This window comes from Amblyraja radiata, chromosome 27 (genome assembly GCF_010909765.2).
Source record: "Amblyraja radiata isolate CabotCenter1 chromosome 27, sAmbRad1.1.pri, whole genome shotgun sequence".
In the NCBI taxonomy this organism is placed as follows: Eukaryota; Metazoa; Chordata; class Chondrichthyes; order Rajiformes; family Rajidae; genus Amblyraja; species Amblyraja radiata.
The window spans coordinates 12,639,925-12,664,147 of record NC_045982.1 but is presented as its reverse complement, the minus strand read 5'-3'; the positions used below and the strand labels follow the sequence as shown (position 1 = coordinate 12,664,147).

General features: G+C 41.2%; 1 protein-coding gene across 2 annotated transcripts; it reads left to right on the top strand.

The window, feature by feature from the left end:
• Window positions 1-3,859: 3,859 nt before the first annotated feature.
• Window positions 3,860-19,755, top strand: tmem50a (transmembrane protein 50A). Of its 2 annotated transcripts, none has more exons than XM_033045159.1 (7): window positions 3,860-3,952; window positions 8,058-8,157; window positions 10,340-10,452; window positions 11,508-11,575; window positions 12,051-12,143; window positions 16,717-16,777; window positions 16,912-19,755. In XM_033045159.1, exons 2-7 carry the CDS (start codon window positions 8,059-8,061, stop codon window positions 16,955-16,957), a joined length of 480 nt encoding a protein of 159 aa, XP_032901050.1. In that variant the 5' UTR covers window positions 3,860-3,952; window position 8,058; the 3' UTR covers window positions 16,958-19,755. The 2 variants fall into 2 exon arrangements, with proteins under 2 accessions (XP_032901050.1, XP_032901049.1); XM_033045158.1 differs by having other exon boundaries at window positions 3,862-3,956; window positions 16,912-17,878.
• The last annotated feature ends 4,468 nt before the right edge of the window (window positions 19,756-24,223 follow it).

Here is a 24,223-nt window from a genome sequence, read left to right as displayed (position 1 = left end):
CATGCGCACAACCCGCCCCCTCAGGCACACAATGGGCTGCAGATGCTGTAATTCAATTCAACTTTATTGTCATTGCACAAATACGAGTACAGGTACAACGAAATGCAGTTTAGCGTCTGGTCATAGTGCAAGATAGTAGAAATAAAAATATGGTTAATAATGTGTGGACTGTGGATGAATTAAACTGGTACATAGGCAATAAATGTATACAAATGGGAGAGTCTAAAGATAGCTAGCGACGGGACTCTGAGTAGCAATGTTACAAAATTTTGAGATTTTAAAAATCAAGTCTGTAATTTATCCCATCAGATAAAGCATAAAAATAAGTTTAATTTGACACCTAATTCACTTTCATATCTCAAGTATTTAAAAAGTTATGGCCATTTTCATACTGGGAAATGAGCATCTTGTTCCCTATTGATTTTCTATGGACATAACAAAAAAGCTGTGATCGTGAACAGTCAAAAGCCCATAACTTTCTTAAAAATTAAGAGAACTGAATGAAATTTTCAGTTATCATAGATTGAAGCATTCTGAAACAAATATAAAATAATCTTACTTGGATGACCTGAAATTAAAGCATATAATTAGTTAGTTACCTAATTGTAGCTAATTTCAGACTTCAATTACTAGATCTAAACATCTATCCCTTTCTTAATAAATGATTAACATTTTTAAATAGCCTAAATGTCCAAATAATATTCACAAATAATTCACAATAAAACATGATTTTTAAATCTCATTTACATTAATTTATAGGCCAAATGGAAGGAATTTAGTGTTTAATTGTTGTAAATAAATGCCCATTTAAATCAGCTTTCCAGTGGGTCCCTGTGGAACGCGCTGGTTTAGAACGTTCACATTGCGGTAGATTTGTACCCCAAATGCCGAGAAAAATACTGCGGGATATAATGGGCCCAAATTGAGCTACTCGCAATATTAAACTTTGTATAAAGGGATCTTTAGAAGCCCTTTTTAATGTAAAAATATACAACCTAACTTCTGCTATTTGCTTTATGAGACCCTGCGGTTGCTGGCGGTCGCGGGTTTAGAGATTGATTTTTAAACTACTATAACTATTATTCAAGGCCTTTAAACCTAATAATAGCTTTTGCGACGGGGTCTTCCAGCGAATTTTCGTTAATAATTAACTAGGCTGAACATTTTCGATTGGAACAGCCTAGAGAAAATCGCGTTTTAAACCCGCCCCCTCTAAACGGCGCCAAAATCGCGCACACTTGCAGCGACAGATTTTCAACGACGCTTCAGGTACGCTTTGCAACATACCTACTCTGAGTTCAGCAATGTAATGGTGTTATTGAAAAAGCTGTTCCTCAGCCTGCTTGTGCGATACCTGAGGCTCCTGTACCGCCTCCCTGATGGGAGGAGGGCAAATAGTCCATGGTTAGGGTGAGAGGGGTCCTTGATAATTTTCCCGGCCCGTCTCAGACACCGTTTTCGGTGGAGGGCATCCATGGCAGGGAGCGGGGCACCGATGATGTGCTGAGCGGTTTTCACCACCCGTTGCAGTGCCTTCCTGTCAGCTGTGGTGCAGCTGCTGTACCATACCTTGAAGCAGGTGGTCAGGATGCTTTCGATGGTACAGCGGTAGAAGTTGGACAGGATCTGGGGGGACAGGTGAGCTTTCTTAAGCCTCCTCAGAAAGTAAAGGCGCTGCTGCGCCTTTTTGATCAGTTTGGTGGTATTGAGCGACAAGTAAGTAAGTAAGTACGTTTTATTTATATAGCACGTTTTAAGTCAACTGGCATTGACACCAAAGTGCTTTACATAAAATAGATAATACGTTTCCATACAAACCATAGAAAAAGGTTAAAAAAAATAAAGAAAATGGACACAGCACATTAAAGAGTTCAACACAAACATCCCCCCCACAGCAGAATCAAAATTTTCCACTGTGGGGAAAGGCACCAGAAAGTTAAGTCCTCTTCCTCTGTGAAACACCCGAGGTCGGGGCCCATTTGTGGTCTTGCAGCCAGTCCGATAATTTTCAGGGCCCTCTTGCTGTGGACCAAAGATTCGCTCTATGATCTTTGCTGTGGACATTTCTGTTTCTGTTTCTGCTTGCTACCGCACAACCGCCAACAGCTGGACTTACCCCTCTGACAAATGAGATATCTCCCCAAGATGGACACAAAAAGCTGGAGTAACTCAGCCGATCAGGCAGCGTCTCTGGAGAAAAGGAATAGGTGACGTTTCGGGTCGAGACCCTTCTTCAGACCTATTTCCCTTTCCCCGGACTCTTAATCTGAAGAAGGGCTCGACACGGAACGTCATCTAATCCTTCCCTCCAGAGATACCGCATTTTTCCGCTGAGTTACTCCAGCTTTTTGTGTCTACGGTATAAACCAGCGTCCGCAGTTCTTTCCTACACAAATCGTAAGTGATAGGAGGAGAATGAGGCCATTCGGCACATTAAGTCTACTCTGCCATTCAATCAATCATCTCTCTCCCTCTCTCTCTTAACCCCATAGCCTCTGACACCCATACTGATCAAGAATCAATCTATCACTGCCTGAAAAATATCCACTGACTTGGCCTCCACAGCCTTCTGTGGCAATAAATTCCAGATTAACCACCTTCGGACTAAAGGTATGAAAAGGCACATAGAACAAGTGAATGAAAATAAGGCAGATCCAAGCCAGCAACGATGATCAAGGAATGGTGGAGCCCACAATGGTCCATTGTTGGCTGTGGAAAAGATGATAGATCCTGACGAGTAATAACGAGAACCATTCCTTCTCTACAGAGATGCTGCCTGTCCCAACTGAGTTACTCCAGCATTTTATGTATATTCTCAATTATGCTTTATAGTGACATGTATCTAAGTACAGTGAAATTCTTTGTTTTTGCATACAATCTGGTAAATTCATACAGCAGACCTCACCTAAGAGTTACACAAGTTGCCACGGGTTCGATCCTGACTACGGGTGCTGACTGTACGGAGTTTGCACGTTCTCCCTGTGACCACGTGGGTTTTCAACAGGTGCTCCGGTTTCCTCCCACTCTCCACAGACATACTGGTTTGCAGGTTAATTGGCTTTGGAAAGTTGTAAGAATTGTCCCTAGTGTGTAGGATAGTGCAAGTGTACGGTGTAATCAGCAGTCAAGGCGGACTCGATGGGCTGAAGGCCCTGTTTCCATGCTGTTTGTATCTCTAAGAAGGCTCAGCAGGCTGTGGAGGCCAAGTCAGTGGATATACTTAAGGCTTATATACTTATAGATAGATTCTTGATTGGTACAGTTGTCAGAGGTTATGGGGGGGGGGGGGCAGGAGAATGGGGTTAGGAGGGAGAGAGATTAGCCATGATTGAATGGCGAAGCAGATTTGATGGGCCGAATGGCTCCTACCACATGATCTTATGAAGCCTAAAGGTTCTTAGTATCTATACATTCAAAAGTGTCATATTCAGTAGTGTTCGTACCGATCTTTAAACAAAACATCTGGATCCCTGGGACGATAACCCTCCCCTTGTTTGAGGAAGTAGCACTTGGTGTTTCGCTCCCTGGTTACCATAATCTTTGCTGGTTACTGTGTCCAGAGACAATGATCCCTTCCCCCCCCCCCCCCCCTTTAGAAAGGATGGCATCACGTGAGGAGGTGAGGTGGGCGTGGTTAGACGCATGCGCACTGCCCCCCCCTTTAGAAAGGATGGCATCACGTGAGGAGGTGAGGTGGGCGTGGTTAGACGCATGCGCACTGCCCCCCCTTTATAAAGGATGGCATCACGTGAGGAGGTGAGGTGGGCGTGGTTAGACGCATGCGCACTGCCCCCCCCGGCGGCGGGGCGAACAATGACTGGCGTTTTAATGAAAGGATCACATCATCGCGTACGCCGTCACTAATCACGTGACGTCCGGGCGGACATGCGCACTGGGTCTTTGCTGGGACAAAGATCGTCTATTGTTTGTGGTGGGGACTGTGTGCGGCCGAGTGAGTACCGACTGCGCTTTCGTTAAACGTCTAGCATCATTTAGTGCTTCGACTGTCCAGTTGTTGTTCTTCCTCTTTACAACACGGCGTGCATTTTCCTGACGGTCGTTGATGCGTCTCCGAACTGGGCTTCACTGCCTGGGCCAGAGCTCAACCGTTAAAGGTCCAGGGAAGTTTGGATGTGGGGCTGGTGTGTCCGACTCTGTCCGGTTGGGGGTAGTTGTGGTCCGTGAGAACACCGACTTGTAGCTGGAGAGAGCGGAGTGGCAGATTCCCAGCAGTAGCCAGGCTATTGCTCGGCCTAGACACCAATATTCATCAAGGAACATGTAGAATAGATCATTGTTAGTTAGAAATGCACGCAGTGTTGTGACCAGTCTTACTGTCTTTTACTACATTTCATCTCTGTTTGCTTTGTTGTTGCCTTCTTACAACTAACAATGATGTATTCTACATTTTCCTTCAGCTTCATTCCCTTTGTCCTGTTTTTACACCTTACACTTCCTTATCTATACGCCTCCTTATCTATGTAACGCCTACTCCGCTGACATCAGTCTGAAGAAGGGTCTCGACCTGAAACGTCACCCATTCCTTCTCTCCAGAGATGCTGCCTGGCCCGCTGAGTTACTCCAGCATTTTGTCTATCTTCAATTTAAACCAGCATCTGCAGTTCCTTCCTACACGTATTGCTCGGCCTATTCATGTATCTCTCTTCAAAAATCTTGTAGCTATGCTCTTCAATCTTTCCAATTTGTGTGCATTTGAGTTCTGATGTGGAGGAGTGGTGAGAATGGAGAAATAGATTTCCCCCTGAAGAGTATGTCGCGGATCAACACCTGAGATCTGGAGCACCATGGATGGTTTGGCTGTATATGGGAGGGGGGGGTGAAAGGTCAAGAAAACAAGAGATTCTCTACTTAGAAGAGCAGACGAGGAAGTCGAGGATCCAATTACATAAGTGATGAGCTAACATGCAATTCCCTGAGTTTGATGATAAGTTTAGAGGAGATGGTGGTGTTGAAGGCAGAACTATAGTGCATCAACAGCCATGTTCTTATCATCCAAGTGGTCCTGTGCAGAGCTGGTGATATCGCATCCTCTGCTGATTTTTTGTGATGGTGGGCAAATTGTAGTGAGCCCAGGTTCTTATTAAGGCCGGGGTTGATATGTGTCATAATCAACCTCTCAAAGCACTTCATCAACACAGATGTCTGTGCTGGTGGTCAGTTGCCATTGAGGCCTGTCACCTTGCACTTCTTGAGCAGTGGTATAATGGATGTATTTTTAAAGCAGATGGGGAACACAGGCCTTGGCAATGAGAGGTTGAAAATGTCTAATAACACCAGCTGCATTTTGGGAGAGAAGTGAAGGCTTTGGAGAAGTGCTGTAAAGATTTGTCAACATGCTTCCAGGGGTGATGAACTTTGATTTGTGCATAGATTAGAAAAGCTGAAGTAAAGGCAATGCGATTATAAAGGATGATGCCAGGGTAGGTGGAAGAAAATGTTCCCATCGACACAGGACTCTAACAAGGGTTCATAGAATGAAGTTTGGCAAAAGAACCAGAATGTGGTTGGTGTGTGGCATTGACTGCCAGGGTTTCGTACTGAAGGCATATTGAATTGTGGTATTTAAAAAAAATCTAAAATAATTTGCTGGGGAGGGTGAGACTGTCTAGATTTTTTGTAAATATTCATTTTTCAGGATCTGGATGTGGCTGGCAAGTTTAACATTTAGTGGTCAACACTATTTGTCTTTAGAAGATAGTGATGAGCCACTACCTTAAACAGCGGTGATCTTCCCATGCTGCTATTAGCAAGGAAGTTCCAGGATTGAGAACGGCAATGAGGAAGTATTGGTGATATACTTCTAAGTCAATGTGATGTGTGTGTTGGAAGAGAATCTGCATGGGGATGATCAAGCGTTTGAAAGATGTGGCCTATGCATATAACTTGACTGTGTCGACTATATAACTGTAGTGCTCTCTATCGATGTACCTGTATGTTAGTGGTGGAGGGAATGAATATTTAAAGCGGTTGCTTTCGTTTCAGTCCAGTAGGTGAGTTTGAATTGTTGGGGCTGCTCTCATTCGTTCTTCATGCATGGAGTTGGTATGGTCTCAATGGATTAACTGCCCTCTATCTCTATGACGAACATCCTATGATTAATGTATCCAATTAGAATAATCCATGTGAAGGACAAAAGGGTATATGTAGTAATATAAACAAAATATGAGCATATTGTGTTGAATGTTTTGATGTGGGTAATTTGGTTAACAGGATTGTGAGTATTGTATGTTCATTAATATTTTAAAGTGGGAAAATATTGATTTATATTGAGAACAATAAGTATTCTTTCAAAGTTTTTTTGCCATGGCATAATTACGATTCCACCATCAATCAGATTAAACACTAATTCTTTCCCTTTTCATGCGAGGAAAATCATTAATTAGAGAACAATAATTCACATCCCTGCCACAACATCATCCATGATCATTGTCTTTCGTTGAATGTAGTTGTGGTTATATCCTATCCTCCTTGAACTGAGCTTCTCATGTTTCCCAGCTGGCTCCTTGAGCCCGCCATAGTTTTCATCATAAACCGGCTAATCTGCCTCAGCCCCACCTTCAACAGTCAAACAGGAGAGAGTACATGCCAGAGTACGTGCCAGGTAGTTATTCCACATTGATGCCATTTTATTCTCCCCACATTCCTGTCAATTCTGTCACTCGTCTACAGACGGGCAATTTACAGCAGCCTATCCTTGTTCTCTTGAAATAGTGCCTGATCCACTGAGCTGCTCCAACTCTGTGTCTTTTGTAAACCAGCATCTACAGTTCCTCGTTTCTACTCCTCTCTCAACCCGAGTGGATCGTCTCTGACTTACCTCCAATGTTAATATATCTGCTTAAATTTTAGGTGACCAAAACAAGACGCAATATTCTAGATGAAGCCACACTGACATTCTGTACAATTTTAACAATACTTCTCTATATATATGCCCTAACTTCCTTGCAGTAAAGGTAAATATGCCTTTTGCCTCCCTAACTACTTGCTATACCCTCATATTATCTTTGTGTTCTAGATCCTGCCGCACCATTCATTTGCACTCTCTGTATTTAGATAATTGTTTGTCTTTTGATTCCTAACATTGCACTTTCCTACAGAGAAATCCATTTGCCAAGGTTTTGCCTAATCATTCAACCTCTCTTATAGTCACGTAGGCACGTGCCTTCCTAACTTTTTTTGTCATCAACAATCTTTAATACCTTGCCCTCTGGTTCCTCCTCCAATTCATTAATGTAGATAGTATTAATGGAAGCCCTTACGTATATCTAGCTACATGTTTTATTACTACACGTTTTATTCTATCCTCCAAGAACCCAAGCAAATTTATCAAATGTTTGTTTAATTTATCATTTCACAGTTCAGTTCCATTTACAGTAGTCAGATTGTATCCATTTTTTCCAATTTAAATTTGGCCACTTTCACCACTCCAACCTTGATACGATTTTTAGAAATGTACAAAATTACATTATGCACAGCAAGTTTTTGGCATTGACATGCTAAACCTTTTTTTTTAAATTTATTTCAGTCCCAGTTCCAGTACTCTGACTGATTCTGACCAGTTCTTTTAAATAGACAGTCAAATTTTGAAGAGATCTTGGAAGATATCTACCCAGGTATATCAGGGGGAAAGGGTTTGTATTTATTTGAATAGTCAAGCTAATTCTCCTTTGAGTAGAGAAGGCCGAGCAGATTTGACAAGGGATTAAAATCATGAGGAGTTTAATAGAATAAATGAGGACAAGTTGTGTCTGGTCATTTTTGAGGACACGGATTTAAAACCAAAGAACCAGAAGTTATGACATGGAAAAAAACCCAAATTGAATAAAAGTGTGGATTATATAGGATCTTGGCTACAGATCCACTAGCAGACCTCAAAAGCATTGAATAAACGCTTGAAGGAACATAAAGCATTCAAGCGTATAAGAAAGAGCAGAACACTATTGTTTGGAGAAGTCAATGCAGACTTTAAGCTTCTGATTCCATAATTTGTGAAATAATCTGCTTTCTAAATGGAAATTACATTGTTGGTTTTGCAGAATGTCAGGATTTTTGGATAACATCAGATGTTCGGAATGCGAATGTATTGATTGGAGTGAAAAACGAAATGCCATTGCATCTATAGCTGCTGGCGTGTTGGTATGTATCCTCTGAAAAATTGACCTTTTTTGATAAGATAATTATAGAAGTCATATCTTAAAAGATAATTATAAAAGTTATATATTTACTCTGGGTAAATTCTGTGTATTTTCAAAAAGATTTATTTAAAAAAATGATAATATCAACATAATAAATATGATAAATGTGTAGGGAGGAACTGCAGATGCTGGTTTAAACCGAAGACCGAAACAAAAAGCTGGAGTAACTCAGCGGGTCAGGCAGCATCTCTAGGGAAAAGGAATAGGTGACGTTTCAGGTCAAGACCATTCTTCAGACTGAGTAATGTAATAAAATATAATATAAAATATAAAGTTCCAGAGCATCTTGGATTTCAGAATTTACCTGATTAATCCAAATACCACTGATGCTATTAAAGGTCATCAACCTGAAATGATAACTGATTCTCTCTGCACAGATGTTGCCTGACTTGCTAAGTATTTGCAGTTCGTGCTTGATTTTCTAGCATATGCAGCCCCTTTGCTTCTGAACACATTTTAACCCAGCTTGAGAGCATTCCTGAGCCATGGCTCTAAAACACAGTGGAGGAACAAGAAACTGCAGATGCTGAAATCTTGAGAAAAATCAAAGTGCTGGAGGAACTCAATGGGTCAGGCAGCATCTTGGCGGGAATGGATAGACAATATTTCTGTCGAGTTTGAAGAAGGGTTCCAACCTGAAACGTCTTCAGTCCATTCCCTCCACAGATGCTGCCTGATCCACTCAATTCCTCCAGCACTTTGTGTTTTGCTCAAAAATAATCTGCTGCCCCAGAAATCGTACAGTAGATTGTTATTCTCACTTCAATGGGCACATGTCGACTTCACTTTTTTTATTACAATAATTTATGTAACCCACTCTAATTTTTGGTCCATTTTTTTTCTCTGTGGGAGTACCTCTATCTGTCTGACAGCTGGGACTTACTTGTCTTCCTTTGCATAACAGCCCTTTTTTCCATTTCCCCTGTAAATGGGTGTCATAAAGTGATTACTTTTACCTTGGGATCAGTTTTATTGTATTGACTGAGTAATGTAATAAAATATAATATAAAATATATCATGGTATACAAACATGCTATGTATATCTTTGCCCTATCTTGCTATGCTTAGCAATCTAAACACTTCCCTAATGTAATTATTGTCTCCTCTAACATGACCGTTAAATTACCTTCTATATGTTGGCCTCCTTTTGCATAATCCTTTTTCCTGTAAATCTCTTGGATTAACCATATTACAAACTCGCCAAATGTTATTATAATTTCCAGAAATTCCTAAACCACCTGGGTTCTCTGGTTTCCACATCCCAAAGATATGCTGTTAATTGGTAACTGTAAACTGCCCCTAGTATAGATGGATGGTAGGAGAATAGGCTGGGGAGGGCTGGAGAGAATAGATCACAGGGGATAGACACAAAATGCTGGAGTAACACAGTGGGACGGGCAGCATCTGGATGGAATGAATGGGTTACATTTTAGGCCGAGTCCCTTCTTCAGACTGAAATTCACAAAAGTTCCCCTGACTTTCAGTCTGAAGAAGGGTTTTGACCCGAAACATCACGCATTCCTTCTCTCCAGAGATGCTACCTGTCCCACTGAGTTACTCCAGTATTTTTTGTCTATCTTCGGTTTAAACCAGCATCTCAAGTTCCTTCCTACACATAGATCACAGAGGAATGCAATTGCTCGGAGAGCCTGCTCTTGGTAGCCTTTATGATTCCTATGTTACGAGGAAAATATCTGGAAACACCACCCCCTTTATCCTTTTTCCCCTTTCCCCCCACTTTGACTGAAGGCATTAATCTTTTACAATTGGATTATAGTGACTTCATGTCTTTCATTGGAATTAATAACAGTTCGAATATGTGGTGCTAATAGCCAAACCTAATCCCAACCTGATTATCCCAACCTGAGGGATTGAGGCTAGCTAGTGTTACAACTGCTTGGCTTTCAACATCTAATGGCATTGATGAGAGACCGAATCACTTGCTGTTGCTTTCTCTTGCTGACTTACTTTCTTTGGGTGTCACAATTTATTCTGCCATTGATTCTGATAATGTGTTTACTGACATTTTGTATATTTGACAATATGCCATTCACTAATGTGAATCAGAGGAAATTTACTTTACATTTACTTTCACAATTTTTAAGGATTTGTTTATCTTTTAGTTTTTCACAGGCTGGTGGATTATCATCGATGCTGCTGTGAAATACCCTGATATGGACAGATTCAACCACTCCTACCATACCTGTGGAGTTATAGCAACACTCGCATTTCTCATGTATGTAGAGGCTTCTTATTATCGAGTCCGCACACAAGATTAGAAGTTGTTCAGCCAGGGCTGAACACTTCTCGGCATCTGCATACAATGGTGTCATTCTTGTGCGTGGTGGTGGAAAGATTGATAAAAACAGGGCCGCGACGTGAACTCTCTTTCCTTGAGCCCTATGTAGAGGCGAATTTTAGCAATGAAATTTGGATTTGCTTACTGGGCCTCCTGTATCCATATTTAGGTCCCCTGTAGCTCTGCTTCTAACTGTATCCTTTATCCACAGCTCATTTGCACTGATCCAGACTGCTTGAAACCTCATTGACCAATTTTTAGATTTAAAAAAAAAAATATCATAAAAGGTTTTTGTTCTGCTTTGATGTTACTTTTTTATATCATTCTTGTTTAAATAAAAATAACATGGTTCAGACTGGTGGTTATGTTGGTGCTCAAATGTTTTACTTGCGGTATAGTTGGGCTCATCTGATCCAAGAGCATGAAGCAGCATTTCACTAAATTTGTATTTCATTAAAGATGTCTTTTCTTTGAACAGAGCACAATTCAGTTATTATACAAATATGTTATATTTGCCAAGCTCTTCATTTTGAAACTACAAAATCCATGTTTATTCTCTATTTAATTTTATATCGTGACTCTGATTTTTTGATTTTTTTTAATCAGCTGACTTAAGGTGTGACTTGACCAGATCACAATGCAGTTTAATAAGTATTGGATTGAGAAATAATTCATACTGATTTTTTTTTTTTTTAACAGCTCGATTCGCGAGATTGCAGAAACCTTAAGCCATATGCTTTGTTCACACAGCATAGATGTAAAATTGTTTTCTTACCTGCTTAATCAAATTAGTAGAAAATTGGAAATAAAAACAGAAAATAATGGAAGCATTCAGCAGGTCATGCAGCATCTGTTTTACTCACCAAAGATGCTATCTGGACAGCTGAATGTTCCCAGTATTTTCAGCATTTCCTTTCATTTACAACAATAAATAGAGGGATTGTTTCAATGACATTCTGATATTGATGAAGCTTGAATTGGTGCCTTTTTAGGATAAACGCCGTTTCAAATGGACAAGTTCGCGGCGATGGCTACAGTGAAGGCTGTATGGGCCAGACAGGTATATCATTTAATTTGCATTAGTGCAAACATTATTGGTTTGCTGCTTGGGAGTGTTTCTGGTTCAATCTAGTTCTTCTGGGTCTGTTGTCCATTTGTTTCTATTCTGATGATCCCTTAGATGGAGCATCTTGGTTAACATGATTGAGTTGGGCCGAAAGGCCAGTTTCTCCGCTCTTTAGGACTCTGACTCTATAATCTGCATGTCTGGTTATTCACCCATTGGTTTACCTTTTGATGTAATAAGATTCAAGTGTTATTGCTCAAATAATTACTTTCAACATTACATCACATTTGCTCCTTGTAACTTCACTAATAGAGAACAGCTAAGGTAATATCAAATTTGTGTACTGCTTGGAACGTTTCTGAAAATGGCCTATTTAAGAAGTTGCTGTCATTTATTTTAATCAAACGTTGACAAATTTGTTGTGAATATATTGCGTTGCCATGCCCTCATGTAGTAATTTGATTTTCAGGTGCTCGAATCTGGTTGTTCATTGGTTTTATGCTGGCATTTGGATCTCTCATTGCATCTATGTGGATTCTTTTTGGAGGTTATGTAGTCCCACGTAAGTTTATGAAACATATTCTTGTCATTCTTCTCTGTGGAAATGGATTTGCTTAATCCTGTGCAGACTAAAAGTGAAACAAAAATAATTAGGATGATTAATTGCTTCTCTCTGTCTTCTAACGATTAAAAAGGAAATAACAAAGTTTGTACATTTGTGTTATTGCCAAGAAATGTGACTACCCACATGTTATTGTTTCACTTTTGGATTACATTTTCAAGATTTTATTGGATTGTTTGTTTAATATAGTCATCACTGATCTTTTATCGGCACATTTTGTACTAACACCCCTCCCCCCACTCTATTTCCATCAGAATTTATCAGTTTTGTATATTCTCAGTGTTTGTGCCTCCACAGACCCAAATACATTTATTTATGCTGTTGAGCGAGTCACCTTATGCTGTTCAGCATTGTCACCTTTGCTGAAATTTAGCATTTGCTGTGGGAGATGGCCACTCTCTGCTATCCACAATAGGTCAAAAATCTAATTTGTTTGTTCGCTGGTTTGTTTGAGCATGTACGTATGAAATTAATTCTTCCTCTGTTCCCGAGGAAGGCACTGAGTTCAGGATAATTTAAACATCAAAACTCAGACAGTGACCATTGTACCCTTAGGTTAATTGCACGTGACCGACAGCATTTAATTCTTAATGAAGAGATGTGAGATACCATGACCATTTTCTTGACCAGTTTTCAAATGGATAGTTGTTACTTCTGGCTAACCAGAGATGAACTTCCTGGTCAGAATCCTGATCATAACAATACATCCCATTTAATCCAGCCAATCCATCAGAGTCACATCTCTTCAAAAGTCATCCCCGCCCTGGAGAGGAAGAGACTACAAAAAGTAGTAATCACTGCCCAGTCCATCATCGGCTCTGACCTTCCTTACATCGAGGGGATTTATCGAAATCGCTGCCTCAAAAAGGCTGGCAGTATCATCAAAGACTCACATCATCCTGGCCACACACTCATCTCCCTGCTACCTTCAGCTAGAAGGTACAGGAGCCTGAAGAATGCAACGACCAGGTTCAGGAATAGCTACTTCCCCACAGCCATCAGGCTATTAAACCTGGCTCGGACAAAACTCTGAACATTAATAACCCATTATCTGTTATTTGCACTTTATCAGTTTATTTATTCATGTGTTTTATAGTCAATGCCTACTATGTTCTGTTGTGTTGAAGCAAAGCAAGAATTTAATTGTCCTATCAGGGACACATGACAATAAACTCACTTGAACTATTAGTAGGCAAGTTGCTAATAGTGACCAGATGCTGCTAAAGCCATCACTTTTTCCTACATTCCTAGAGTTTAGAAGTTCCTTTGTTTTAGAAAACATTTCATTTGTAATCCGCAGGTCAATTACATTTTTGTATATCTTTTATTTGTTCTACAGTGTAATTACAGAAATAATGTCTGACCTGTTTAATAAGATGTTAAGTTATTATTTTATAATGTGTATTTTACCAGTTGTTCCAATATCCCAAGTGCACATACAAATATCTTGTGTCTATTTTCGATTTTTAAACCAGCATCTGCAATTCCTTCCTACAATAAAAAATATCCCAATGGTCTGAACCATCACCATCAAATCAAGTTTATTAAAGCATTTGCCTCAATAATTATAATTCCAGTACTAATTTGTGTTGTAAAATCTTTTGGGAATATGAAAATATTAAAGAACTGTAAACGTTTTATTATTTGTTGCCATTATCAATTGCAGTAGTGCCCAAACTAAAGTCTCCAATCTTTGGGATGAAAGCATGTATGAGATCATAATAATAATAATAATAATAATAATAATAATAATAATAAATTGCATTTATATAGCGCTTTTCAGGGACTCAAAGTCGCTTTACAAGGCAAGGCAAAAAACAAAAACAAAACAAAACAAACAAAAAAATGAGCAACAATTCATGCACAGATGAAAAGGGAGGGGGACGTGGGGCTAAGGATAGGCAGAAGTGAACAGATGGGTCTTGAGGCGGGACTGGAAGATGGTGAGGGAATCAGAATTGCGGATCAGTTGGGGGTGGGAGTTTCAGAGCCTGGGAGCTGCCCTAGAGAAGGCTCTGTCCCCAAAACTGCGGAGGTTGGATTTGTGGATGGAGAGGAGACCGGCTGATGTGGATCTGAGGGACCGTGAGGGTTGGTAGGGGGAGAGGAGGTCAGTGAGATATGGGGGGGCCAGATGGTGGAGGGCTTTGTAGGTGAGGACCAGGATTTTGTAGGTGATCCGGTGGGAGATGGGAAGCCAGTGAAGTTGTTTGAGGACTGGAGTGATGTGGTGCCAGGATTTAGTGTGGGTGATGAGTCGGGCGGCTGCGTTCTGGACCAGTTGGAGTCGGTTGATGTAGCTGGAGCTGATGCCAAGGAGAAGTGAGTTGCAGTAGTCCAGTCGGGAGGAGATGAAGGCATGGATGAGTCTTTCAGCAGCGAGGGGTGTGAGAGAGGGTCTGATTTTGGCGATGTTGCGGAGGTGAAAGAAGGTTTTAATGACATGGCGGATGTGAGGCTCGAGGGAGAGGGTGGAATCAAAGATCACGCCAAGGTTGCGGGCCTGGGGAGATGGGGAGACAATGGTGTCGTCGATGGTGAGAGTGGGATTATTGATTTTGCTGAGTGTGGATTTGGAGCCTATAAGGAGGAATTCTGTTTTATCGCTGTTGAGTTTGAGGAAGTTATGTTGCATCCAGGTTTTTATAGCTGACAAACAGGAGTTGATATGGGAGAGGGGGGGTTGTGGGGGGATTTGGTGCTGAGGTAGATCTGGGTGTCATCGGCGTAACAGTGGAAGTCCAGGTTGAAGTGGCGGAGTATCTGACCAAGGGGGAGGATGTAGATGATGAAGAGGAGAGGGCCGAGTACGGAGCCTTGGGGAACGCCTTGAGTGACTGTGGCTGTAGCAGAGGTGTGGTTATGGAGAGAGATGAAGTGGGATCTGTTGGAAAGGTAGGTATGGAGCCAGCCTTGGAGAAGAAAAAAGCTTGAGGAAATTTGTGCAGAAAATCCTGCTAGGCTTCGACAGGCTAAATGGAGAAATTGTTCCCATTGCTGGAGGGATCAGATTTTAAAAGATTGACAAATGATCCAGGAGTGACAAATAAAAATATTTTACCCAATAAGTAGTTCTGATCTAGAGTGTGTTACCTGGAAATGCGGTGAATGCAGATTTGGTGTTGATTCTTATTTAGGATTAGAGTGTTGTTGGCAAGATCAGCATTTATTGCTTTTGAGAAATTGGGAATGGTCCAGGGCTTGGAGGGGAATTTGCAGGTAGTGGTGTCTCCATGCACATGCTACCCTTGTCCTCTTTGGTGCATGTTGGGTGTCCTTTGTAGGTAGAACCACAGCCACCACTGTGTGCTGGTGGTGGAGAGAATGATTGCTTAAGCAGTTGATGGATGCCGGTCAAATGGTCTGCTTTGGCCAGGTTTTACACTCATCCAGTGCACAGTATTCTATCACACTCTTGGCTTGTACATTGTAGATGGTGGATCATCTTTGGGCTGTCAGGAGATGAATCCACAGGATCTCCATCTTCTGGTCTACTCTTGTAGCTGTATTTCTGTGGCTGGTTCAGTTACGTTTTTGGTCAACGGAGACGCCCAGGATGTTGTGTTTTTTGAGGATTGTGTGGTTAGTGAGTGATGGTAATGTCATTGGACATCCACAGTAGGTACAAAAACATGGAGTAACTCAGCAGATCATGATGCTGTCTCACCCACTGAGGTACACCAGCTTTGGTGTAACTCAGCAGTTCCTTCTTACACCTACACAGTAGGTAGTTGGCTATCTCTCATTGGAAATGGTCATTGCCTGGCTGACTGCTTTATCAGCTCGTGTCTGGACGTTGCATGGGTCTTCTGAATGCAGGCATGAACTGATTAATGTGCTGAGCAATTGTGAAAGGAATTGAGTATTGTGCAATCAAAACTAAAGAACCCCACTTCTGACCTTATTAAAAGGAAGGTCATTGTTAAAGTAGTTGAAGCCTGGCTGGGCACAAGACACTGCCCTGGGAAATGCCTGCGGTGATGTCCTGGGTGCATAATGATTGAATACCAACAATCACCGCTGTCTTCCTTTATGTACGTTATGACTCCAGCCATAGGAATGTTCTCCTGCTCATGCTAATTGACCGGTTTTGCCAGAGGTTTTTAATATTTGACGTTTTTCTATGTCCACCACAGTTTGTTTTTCCTCACCTGGAGTTTGGTCCACTTTTGATTCAAGGCTGTGATGAGGTCTGGAGCAAAGTGGTCCTGGTAAATTCCAAACTGACTATCAGCCAGCAGGTTATGGCTTTCAAAAGGGAGGTTGATGATTACTTGAAGCAGCATCTTTCAGGGTTGAAGGTGGACAGTGTGGGACTATCTGGATTGCTCTGGAGAGCTGACATTGACTGAGCATTGACATAAACCTCTTTGTACTAATGACTGGGACATGAACGATGCTTCAGTTCAATTGAAGAGCGATACAAAATGTTTGGCATTCATTTTTTGTCTGTTTTATATGCTTCCAATTACTTTTACTATACAAATGAAATTGGATTTATTTCCCTCCTTAGAAAAGCCTGATGTTTACCCTGGTATTGCTGTCTTCTTCCAAAATGCATTTATCTTCTTTGGGTAAGTAGAAAAGGAGACTGGAATTGCACACGAGACCTATTCCTAAAGCACCCTGATTTGCTCTAACCATTTAAATTGTCTTTCAATCATTACACTGCAATTCTAACTTTTAGATTTTTTTTGTTTGTTTGCAGGGGCCTAGTCTTTAAGTTTGGGCGCACAGAGGATTTGTGGCAATAAACATCCAAGATATGCAGTATATCTGAACATATTCCTTGTCATGTATCTGTCGTCACATTTTGCTTTGAATTTTCTTTCCCAGAGTTTACAGGCCATAACCCTTCCACTTCCCGTTGAATTTTGTCAATTATATTGGACTTTGTAATAGAAATATAGCTTGCTTTGGATATATAATATAAATGAAAAATGGTGGAATAGAATTCAAAACCTTTGCAGATTGAGGTGCAGAATTAAGTTTTTAATAATGAATGGGAATTTCCTGACAGAGTTTAATTGGTAAGTTGCACTACAATTCACTGGTTTTCATGTTAACCTTTCACTTTCCTGAGAAATTCTTCTTCCCTGTACTCTCATGGTAGTTAGTGGTGTGACCAAGGGTGGGCACAATTTCACAAAGCTGGTCAACAATTGGGACCGCCTCATGGAGCTGCTTTGCAAGTTTCTACATATTGAGTAGAGACCAGGACCTTGAGTCTGGAAGACAGATAAGCAGAAGAAAATATAGTGAGCTAAGGTAGGAATAGGTTCTTGAATAGAGAAACTAAGTTATGAACAGTTCTGTGGAGGAAGGAACTGCAGATGCTGGAAGATAGACACAAAATGATTGTGTAAGTCAGTGGGTGAGACAGAATCTCTGGGGGAATCATGCAAGTCTTGATGGTAGCTGCCGTGGTTGACAGCAGGTTCGCTTGCACTGGATTATATTGGTTTAACCAGATATGGCAAGAAAAACATGAAGCCAAATAATTTGTACTTCCAACTCTTTCTCATTTGGAACAATTGTAACTGCAGAGAATTTGAATGGTGTGAACTTGAGATGCCTAATAGGTCGTCTCCTCTTTTGGACTGGAAAGTGACATGGATACATCATATTTGTAATGTCAGACCTGGGGAATTCATATCCAATGTATTTTAACTGTATAAAACCTGTGTATATAAAACATTTGTACTGCACCTTGCATAATGTTAACATCTTAGTGCAAAAATGAAATATTTTTGCAATCCAGTCACAATTGCTGTGTGTTTCACCGTTATCCAAGGCTCCATAAATAATGAGTGAAGATTTTGCATTTAACTTTATGTTGAAACTGTGGTGAGGGTCTGATTATCTGCACCATGTTTTATACTGATAAGATTTCATAAGTTATAGAGAATCCTGATCACTTTAGTTCTCTTCTGTAGGAAGGAACTGCAGATTCTGGTTTACACTGAAGACAGACACAAAATGCTGGAGTGACTCGGTGGGCCAGGCAGCTTCTCTGGAGAGGAGGAATGGGTGATGTTTCAAGTCTGAAGAAGGGTCTCGACCCAAAACGTCACCCATTTCTTCTTTCCAGAGTTGCTGCCTGTCAATAGACAATAGGTGCAGGAGTAGGCCCTTCGATCCAGCATCGCCATTCAATGCGATCATGGCTGATCATCCACAATCAGTACCCCGTTCCTGCCTTATCACCATATCCCTTGACTCCACCATATTTAAGAGCTCTATCTAACACTCTTGAAAGCATCCAGAGAATTGGCCTCCACTGCCATCTGAGGCAGAGAATTCCACAGATTCAAAATTCTCTGGGTGAATAAGTTTTTCCTCATCTCCGTTCTAAATGGCCTACCCTTTATTCTTAAACTGCGGCTCCTGGTTCTGGACTCCCCCAACATCGGGAACATATTTCCTGCCTCTAGCGTGTCCATTCCCTTAATAATCTTATGTTTCAATATGATTCCCTCTCATCCTTCTAAATTCCAGTGTATACAAGCCCAGTCTCTCCATTTTATCAACATATGACAATCCCGCCATCCCGGGAATTAACCTTGTGAACCTACGCTGCACCCCCCCAATAGCAAGAATGTCCTTCCTCAAATTTGAAGACCAAACCTGCACACAATACTCCAGGTGTGGTCTCACTAGGGCCCTGTACAACTGCAGAAGGACCTCTTTGCTCCTATACTCAACTCCTCTTGTTATGAAGGCCAACATGCCATTAGCTTTCTTGACTGCCTGCTGTACCTGCATCTTGCTGAGTTACACTAGTATTTTGTGTCTAACTTTAGTTCTCTTATTCTCCCCCATTTTCAAGATGCTTAAATCCATTTATGAATCAGTCTAGTTATAAACCACAAGCAGCAATAGGTAATTTAGATGTTACAGAGAACAATTGTCTGATTTTTGGAAAGTGATTTAGCTGATTTTGTATTACAATAATGTACTTTTTTTATTCAGCTAACTAGGTAGGCATTTGTTGAGGACATGGATAAAGTTCAGCCACTTAAACCTGATTTGCAAATTAACAAAGTTGGCAGTTATGTCCAGTATTAGTCATGATGCGAAGAGTAATGCTTGAAGTGCTCAACAGAGCCTGTAATATCAGTGAGGACAAAGTTGACATTGGAGCCCAGTCTCCCTCTTTGATTCCTATTGCCAGCATCTCTAACGTGTCTTGCTCCAGTAAGCCATGGTGACCCTGATTATTGTGCAGTGGGTAGGTAGCTAATTAGTCATATTGCTATAGTTCCATTTCTCACTTTCAAAACTAGTGCTAATGATTAGCAATGCTTTTTTTGTATATTCCTGTCTTTTGTACATAATTTAGTTTTGCACAGAAATGCAATGCAAACTTAAGTTTAATGCAATTATCAATGACCTTTCTATTGGCAAGTTATCATGAGGCCGCATTCTGTATTCTAATGACTTGCTACTTTGTGTAATTGATATTTAATTTGTGATGTATACATGCAACGTAACAGTTACTGAAAGTATTGTTAAGAATCAGTTCAATTAAAGCCAAATTTCAAAGCTTCAATTACTAGTAAATTCATTCGATATTTGGCAGCATGATTGCACCCATTGAAACTAGCATGTTGAGGTAGCAGTGACACAAGCCAGTAGAGTTGGTGCCTCACAGCTCCCAAAAACTACGGGTTCAATCCTGGCCATGCATGCTGCCTGTGGAGTTTATATATTTTTCCTGTGAATGTGAGTTTCTTCGGGTGGTCTTGTTTTCTCCCACATCCCAAAGACATAAAGGTTGGTAGATTCATTGACCATTGAATTATACCTGGAGTGTAAGTGAGCCTTATAAACTCTGGGAATTGAAAGGAATGTGGAGAGTAAACAACAGTGTAAATGTTTGTAGAAACCAGGAACTGCAGATGCTGGCTTACACAAAAGGACACAAAGTGCTGGAGTAATTCAGTGGGATAGGCAGCATCCCTGGAGAACATGGACAGGTGATATTTCAAGTTGGGATCCTTTTAAATATTTGTGTTAAGTGACTGTTATGGCACTAGAAGCTCTCTGAGAATAAAAATTTTGCATTCTCATTTTTAAGATGATTTAACTTCCCAAGATAACATTTAGCTGATCTATTATTGTTCCAGATTATAATGCTGTACAAATTTTGTCAGTGAAAGACATTTTGATATTTTAAAGCAAATCATAAGCTCTAAGAATCGAATTCAGTTCAGAAGCTTGTCCATTTTCTTTCTATCAATTACAGGAGTCTGCCACAAGCCTGCTTGCAATGGAAACTCCAATTATTTCATGGAATCCTTTATTCTGGGGCACATCACTTTAATCCAAACATTGATATGTTTTCAGGACCTTGTACATGATTGCTGCCAAATTCAAATTGGTTCTGAGCCGCAGTTTATTCCTTTAGCCACAAGAGGGTCCCATTACATTAATTTCCATTGGAGGGCTAACACCAGTATAATGCTTGTGTGATTAACTGGCTCCGCTCTGCAGGATGTCTGTGCTTGTGGTCTTTGCTATATCCCATCAACCTAACTAGTACATAATGTCACATAAATTGAATTGACTTAGCCATACATAGGTATCTACAATAGGAACTAGAAACTGTGGATGCTGGTTTAAAAAAAATCACTCGAGGCCATGTCTCGGGCTTCACCATCCTCAACTGTTCATCATTAATCTTGCTACAAGTCATAACTTAAGTGTGGCTTTGCTGTTGATTGCACAATATTCACTTCTTGCTGCATGCCATGAGAGAATGAGGCAACCCATGCCTGCACGACACAAGACCTAGATAACAACCTAGGCTGATTAGTGGAAAATAATATTTGTGCCATGTATAGGCATTAGGCAGACTATCTGTATATGAGGCAATTGAAACAACTATCCTTCACCTTCTGCAGAAGGGTCCTTCTATCCTGAGATGTAGCCTGTCCCGCTGAGTTACTCCTGCATTTTGTGTCTGTCTCTCTTCACATTCAATGGCATTACCATCAACTTCCTCGAGGAACCACTAGAATTTCAGAATTTATGTGACTGAACCAGCCCCATTAATAGTTAATGGCCACAAGAATTGGTCAGAGGCCAGGTATACTCACCTCCTGATACCCCAAACCCATTCCACTACAAGTCAGCAAAGTAATGATATAGTCTTTACAAGTCTGGTTGAGTGCAACTCCAACAATCCTCAAGGAATTCAGTGCTGTCCTGAACAAAAATGACACTGATTTCAACCGATCCAAACATTCATTCTGTGCCACCACAGTGTCTTGGATCATTTATGCACCATCTGTAAAATGCACTGAAGTTATTAACCTAGGCACTTCCCAAATCCATATCTCTTTACAACAAGCTTGAGTGCACTAGGTGTATGGATTTGTTGGCGAGTCGTCTTCTTGGGCTGCTACTGCAGTCCTTCTGGTGACTGTTTTTCCCACTGTGCTGTTGGCCAGGAGTTTTAGGACCTGCAGATTACCTTCCATCTTTACTCCATCCTGACTTGGAAATTTAGTGTCATTCCTTCATTGTCAGTGAGTAAATCCTGGAACTCATGGCTAACAGCAGACTGGGAATACCTTCACCAGAAGGACTGCAGTGACCTCAGAAGATGTCTCTCCACCAACTTCTCATCAGCATGCAAGATGAGCAAGCAATAAATGCCTTATTAGAGACATACACATTCTGAAAAAGGAATTAAACAAATATTTATTTTTAATGTATTTTTGTTATCCTGCCAGCAATTTAGTAATATTTAAAATCTTGGATGTAGGGCAGCAAGGTGGCACAGTGGTAGAGTCGCTGCCTTACAGCGCCAGAGACCTGGGTTCGATCCTGACTACGGGCACTTGTCTCTACCGAGTTTATACATTCTCCCCGTGACCTCCGGTTTAATCCCACACTCCAAAGATGTGCAGGTTTTGTAGGTTAATTGGCTTGGTAAAATTGTAATTTGTCTCTAGTGTGTAGGATAGTGCTAATGTACGGAGATCGCTAATCAGCGCAGACTTGATGAGCCGAAGGGCCTGTTTCCATCCTGTATCTCAAAACTAAAAATAGATATTGCCACCTACTAGATACAAAACTAGAATCTACCTCCAACTCCCAGCATTCTGTTGAAAACTACTCATCTTTACTGATGGCTCATAAAATTGAAACCTCTCAGTAAATATTCATCAGCTGCTTACTAATTGGCTACTTATCTTACACCAATATCATACATTTGATCAGATGCCAATGTTGATTTGCTCTATCCATCCCACCTCGCTGAAGCCCCTTACTCACTAACACCCATTCTACACTGTAGGAGTTTCACTTCACACACACTGCTGAATCATCTGATTTCGGGTGACAGCTGTATCTGACAGTAATGGGGTTTTTTAATTATAAATTTCAATGCGGGTGGGAGGAGGGGGCACCTCCCAAAGTTTTTTCCCCCACTTGAACTGGAAAATGCAGCTAAAAGCTTCAGGGCTACAGTGAAGTGCCTTTAATCAAGAGTTAGCCAATGCTCTGAACTATGAAAGAGCAACATTTCCTTTGGTGCTCCATTGTTAAAGCATTGTGAACACTACCAACACTACGCCGGGGGACTAGGGGGAAGCTCGGAAGTTGCTGAGCTTGGTCCTGAAGACCAGAGAGTCGAGGAGGAGGGAGCTCTGGGAACGACGGACGCGAGGAGTGGATAGGCAGGAGAGGAACCGGAGTATTGCCTCCAGCGCCTTCAAGGTCGGTTGCTGGAGATGCCCCCGGGACAGAGAGGCAGTCGGATGAGGAGAGGAACATCGGTTCGCGGGCTGAGCCGGTCGAGGGCGACGGAGGAAGCCCTGCAGAGGCATGGGGCTTACCTGGATTGGGTGCTGCTCCAGTACATTGAGCACTTTGGACGTTTGTAAATTGCACCAAAATAAGGCGACTAGTTCATGTGTAAGCTATGCAAAAATAATTCCACTGTGCAGTGCATACGTGGCAAATAAGAACCATTGAACCATTGAAAATTCAATGAGCTTATCGATTAATCCCCAGAATCAACACCCCGAGGACCACAATGGAAACTGCTTAATAGGATATTAACATATTTTGCCTATTCATTGATATTGGCAAATCCCATCAAGAAGCAGTAAGACAGGTACATAGGACAGGTTAGGAGGGATATGTACCAAATGCTGGCAGGTGGGACTAGTGTAGCTGGGATATATTGGCCGGTGCGGGCAAGTTGGGCCGAAGGGCCTATTTCCACACTATCACTCTATGACTAATTAAAGTAATAATGGGGCAAAGTGCTGGCAGAAGACCTGTAAATTGAACCATTTTATCCTATTAATGAAGTTGCACAAGTTATGTGGGTCAGTAGCTCGATGTGCTGCAGGAGATGGTACCTGATCGGGAAAATCCTCTGTCAATCTACAAATGTGGAAAGCACTCACAGAGCTCCAAGAAATAACTTTTTTTTAAATTTAGTCTTAATAATTATTATGTATTCATAACAATTATAAAAAGTAATTTAAATTTGGATTGAGAGCTTCAATCTGGAATGCATTTAAGTTTTAGTTTTGTAGCACTCCATTCCGTTTGACATCAACACAATCCAAGAACATATGGTAGACACAAAATGCTGGAGTAACTCAGCGGGACAGGCAGCATCTCTGGAGAGAGGAAATGGGTGAACTTGTGGACTATTTTTTTACATGGTACAGGTGCACAACCTTTTATCCGAAAGCCTTGGGACCAGACACATCTCGTATTTCGGAAATTTTCGGATTTCGGAATGGAAGATTTTTAGCGTAGATTAGGTAGGTAGCGCGGGCGGCTTGAAAAGTCTGGAGCGGCTGCCTCCTCCCCGGAGACCGGGGAATCATTGTAAATCATTGCTTAAATGTTAGTCAGTTTGTTTGGAGGGATTTTATGTGGTGGGGGGGGGGGGGGGTGAATGGGGAAACTTTAATTCTTAGTCCCCTACCTGGTCGGAGAGGCGGGGAGCAGGCAATGCCTTACCGGGTCGCCGTGCAGTAAGCTCCAGA

Excerpts from the sequence above, each read along its gene's own strand:
- tmem50a (XM_033045158.1), top strand. The coding sequence starts at position 3,886 with ATGCGCACTGGGTCTTTGCTGGGACAAAGATCGTCTATTGTTTGTGGT. Across the intron at positions 8,158-10,339 it reads CTATAGCTGCTGGCGTGTTG|TTTTTCACAGGCTGGTGGAT; the intron begins GTATGTATCCTC and ends TTTATCTTTTAG. Across the intron at positions 11,576-12,050 it reads AGGCTGTATGGGCCAGACAG|GTGCTCGAATCTGGTTGTTC; the intron begins GTATATCATTTA and ends TTTGATTTTCAG.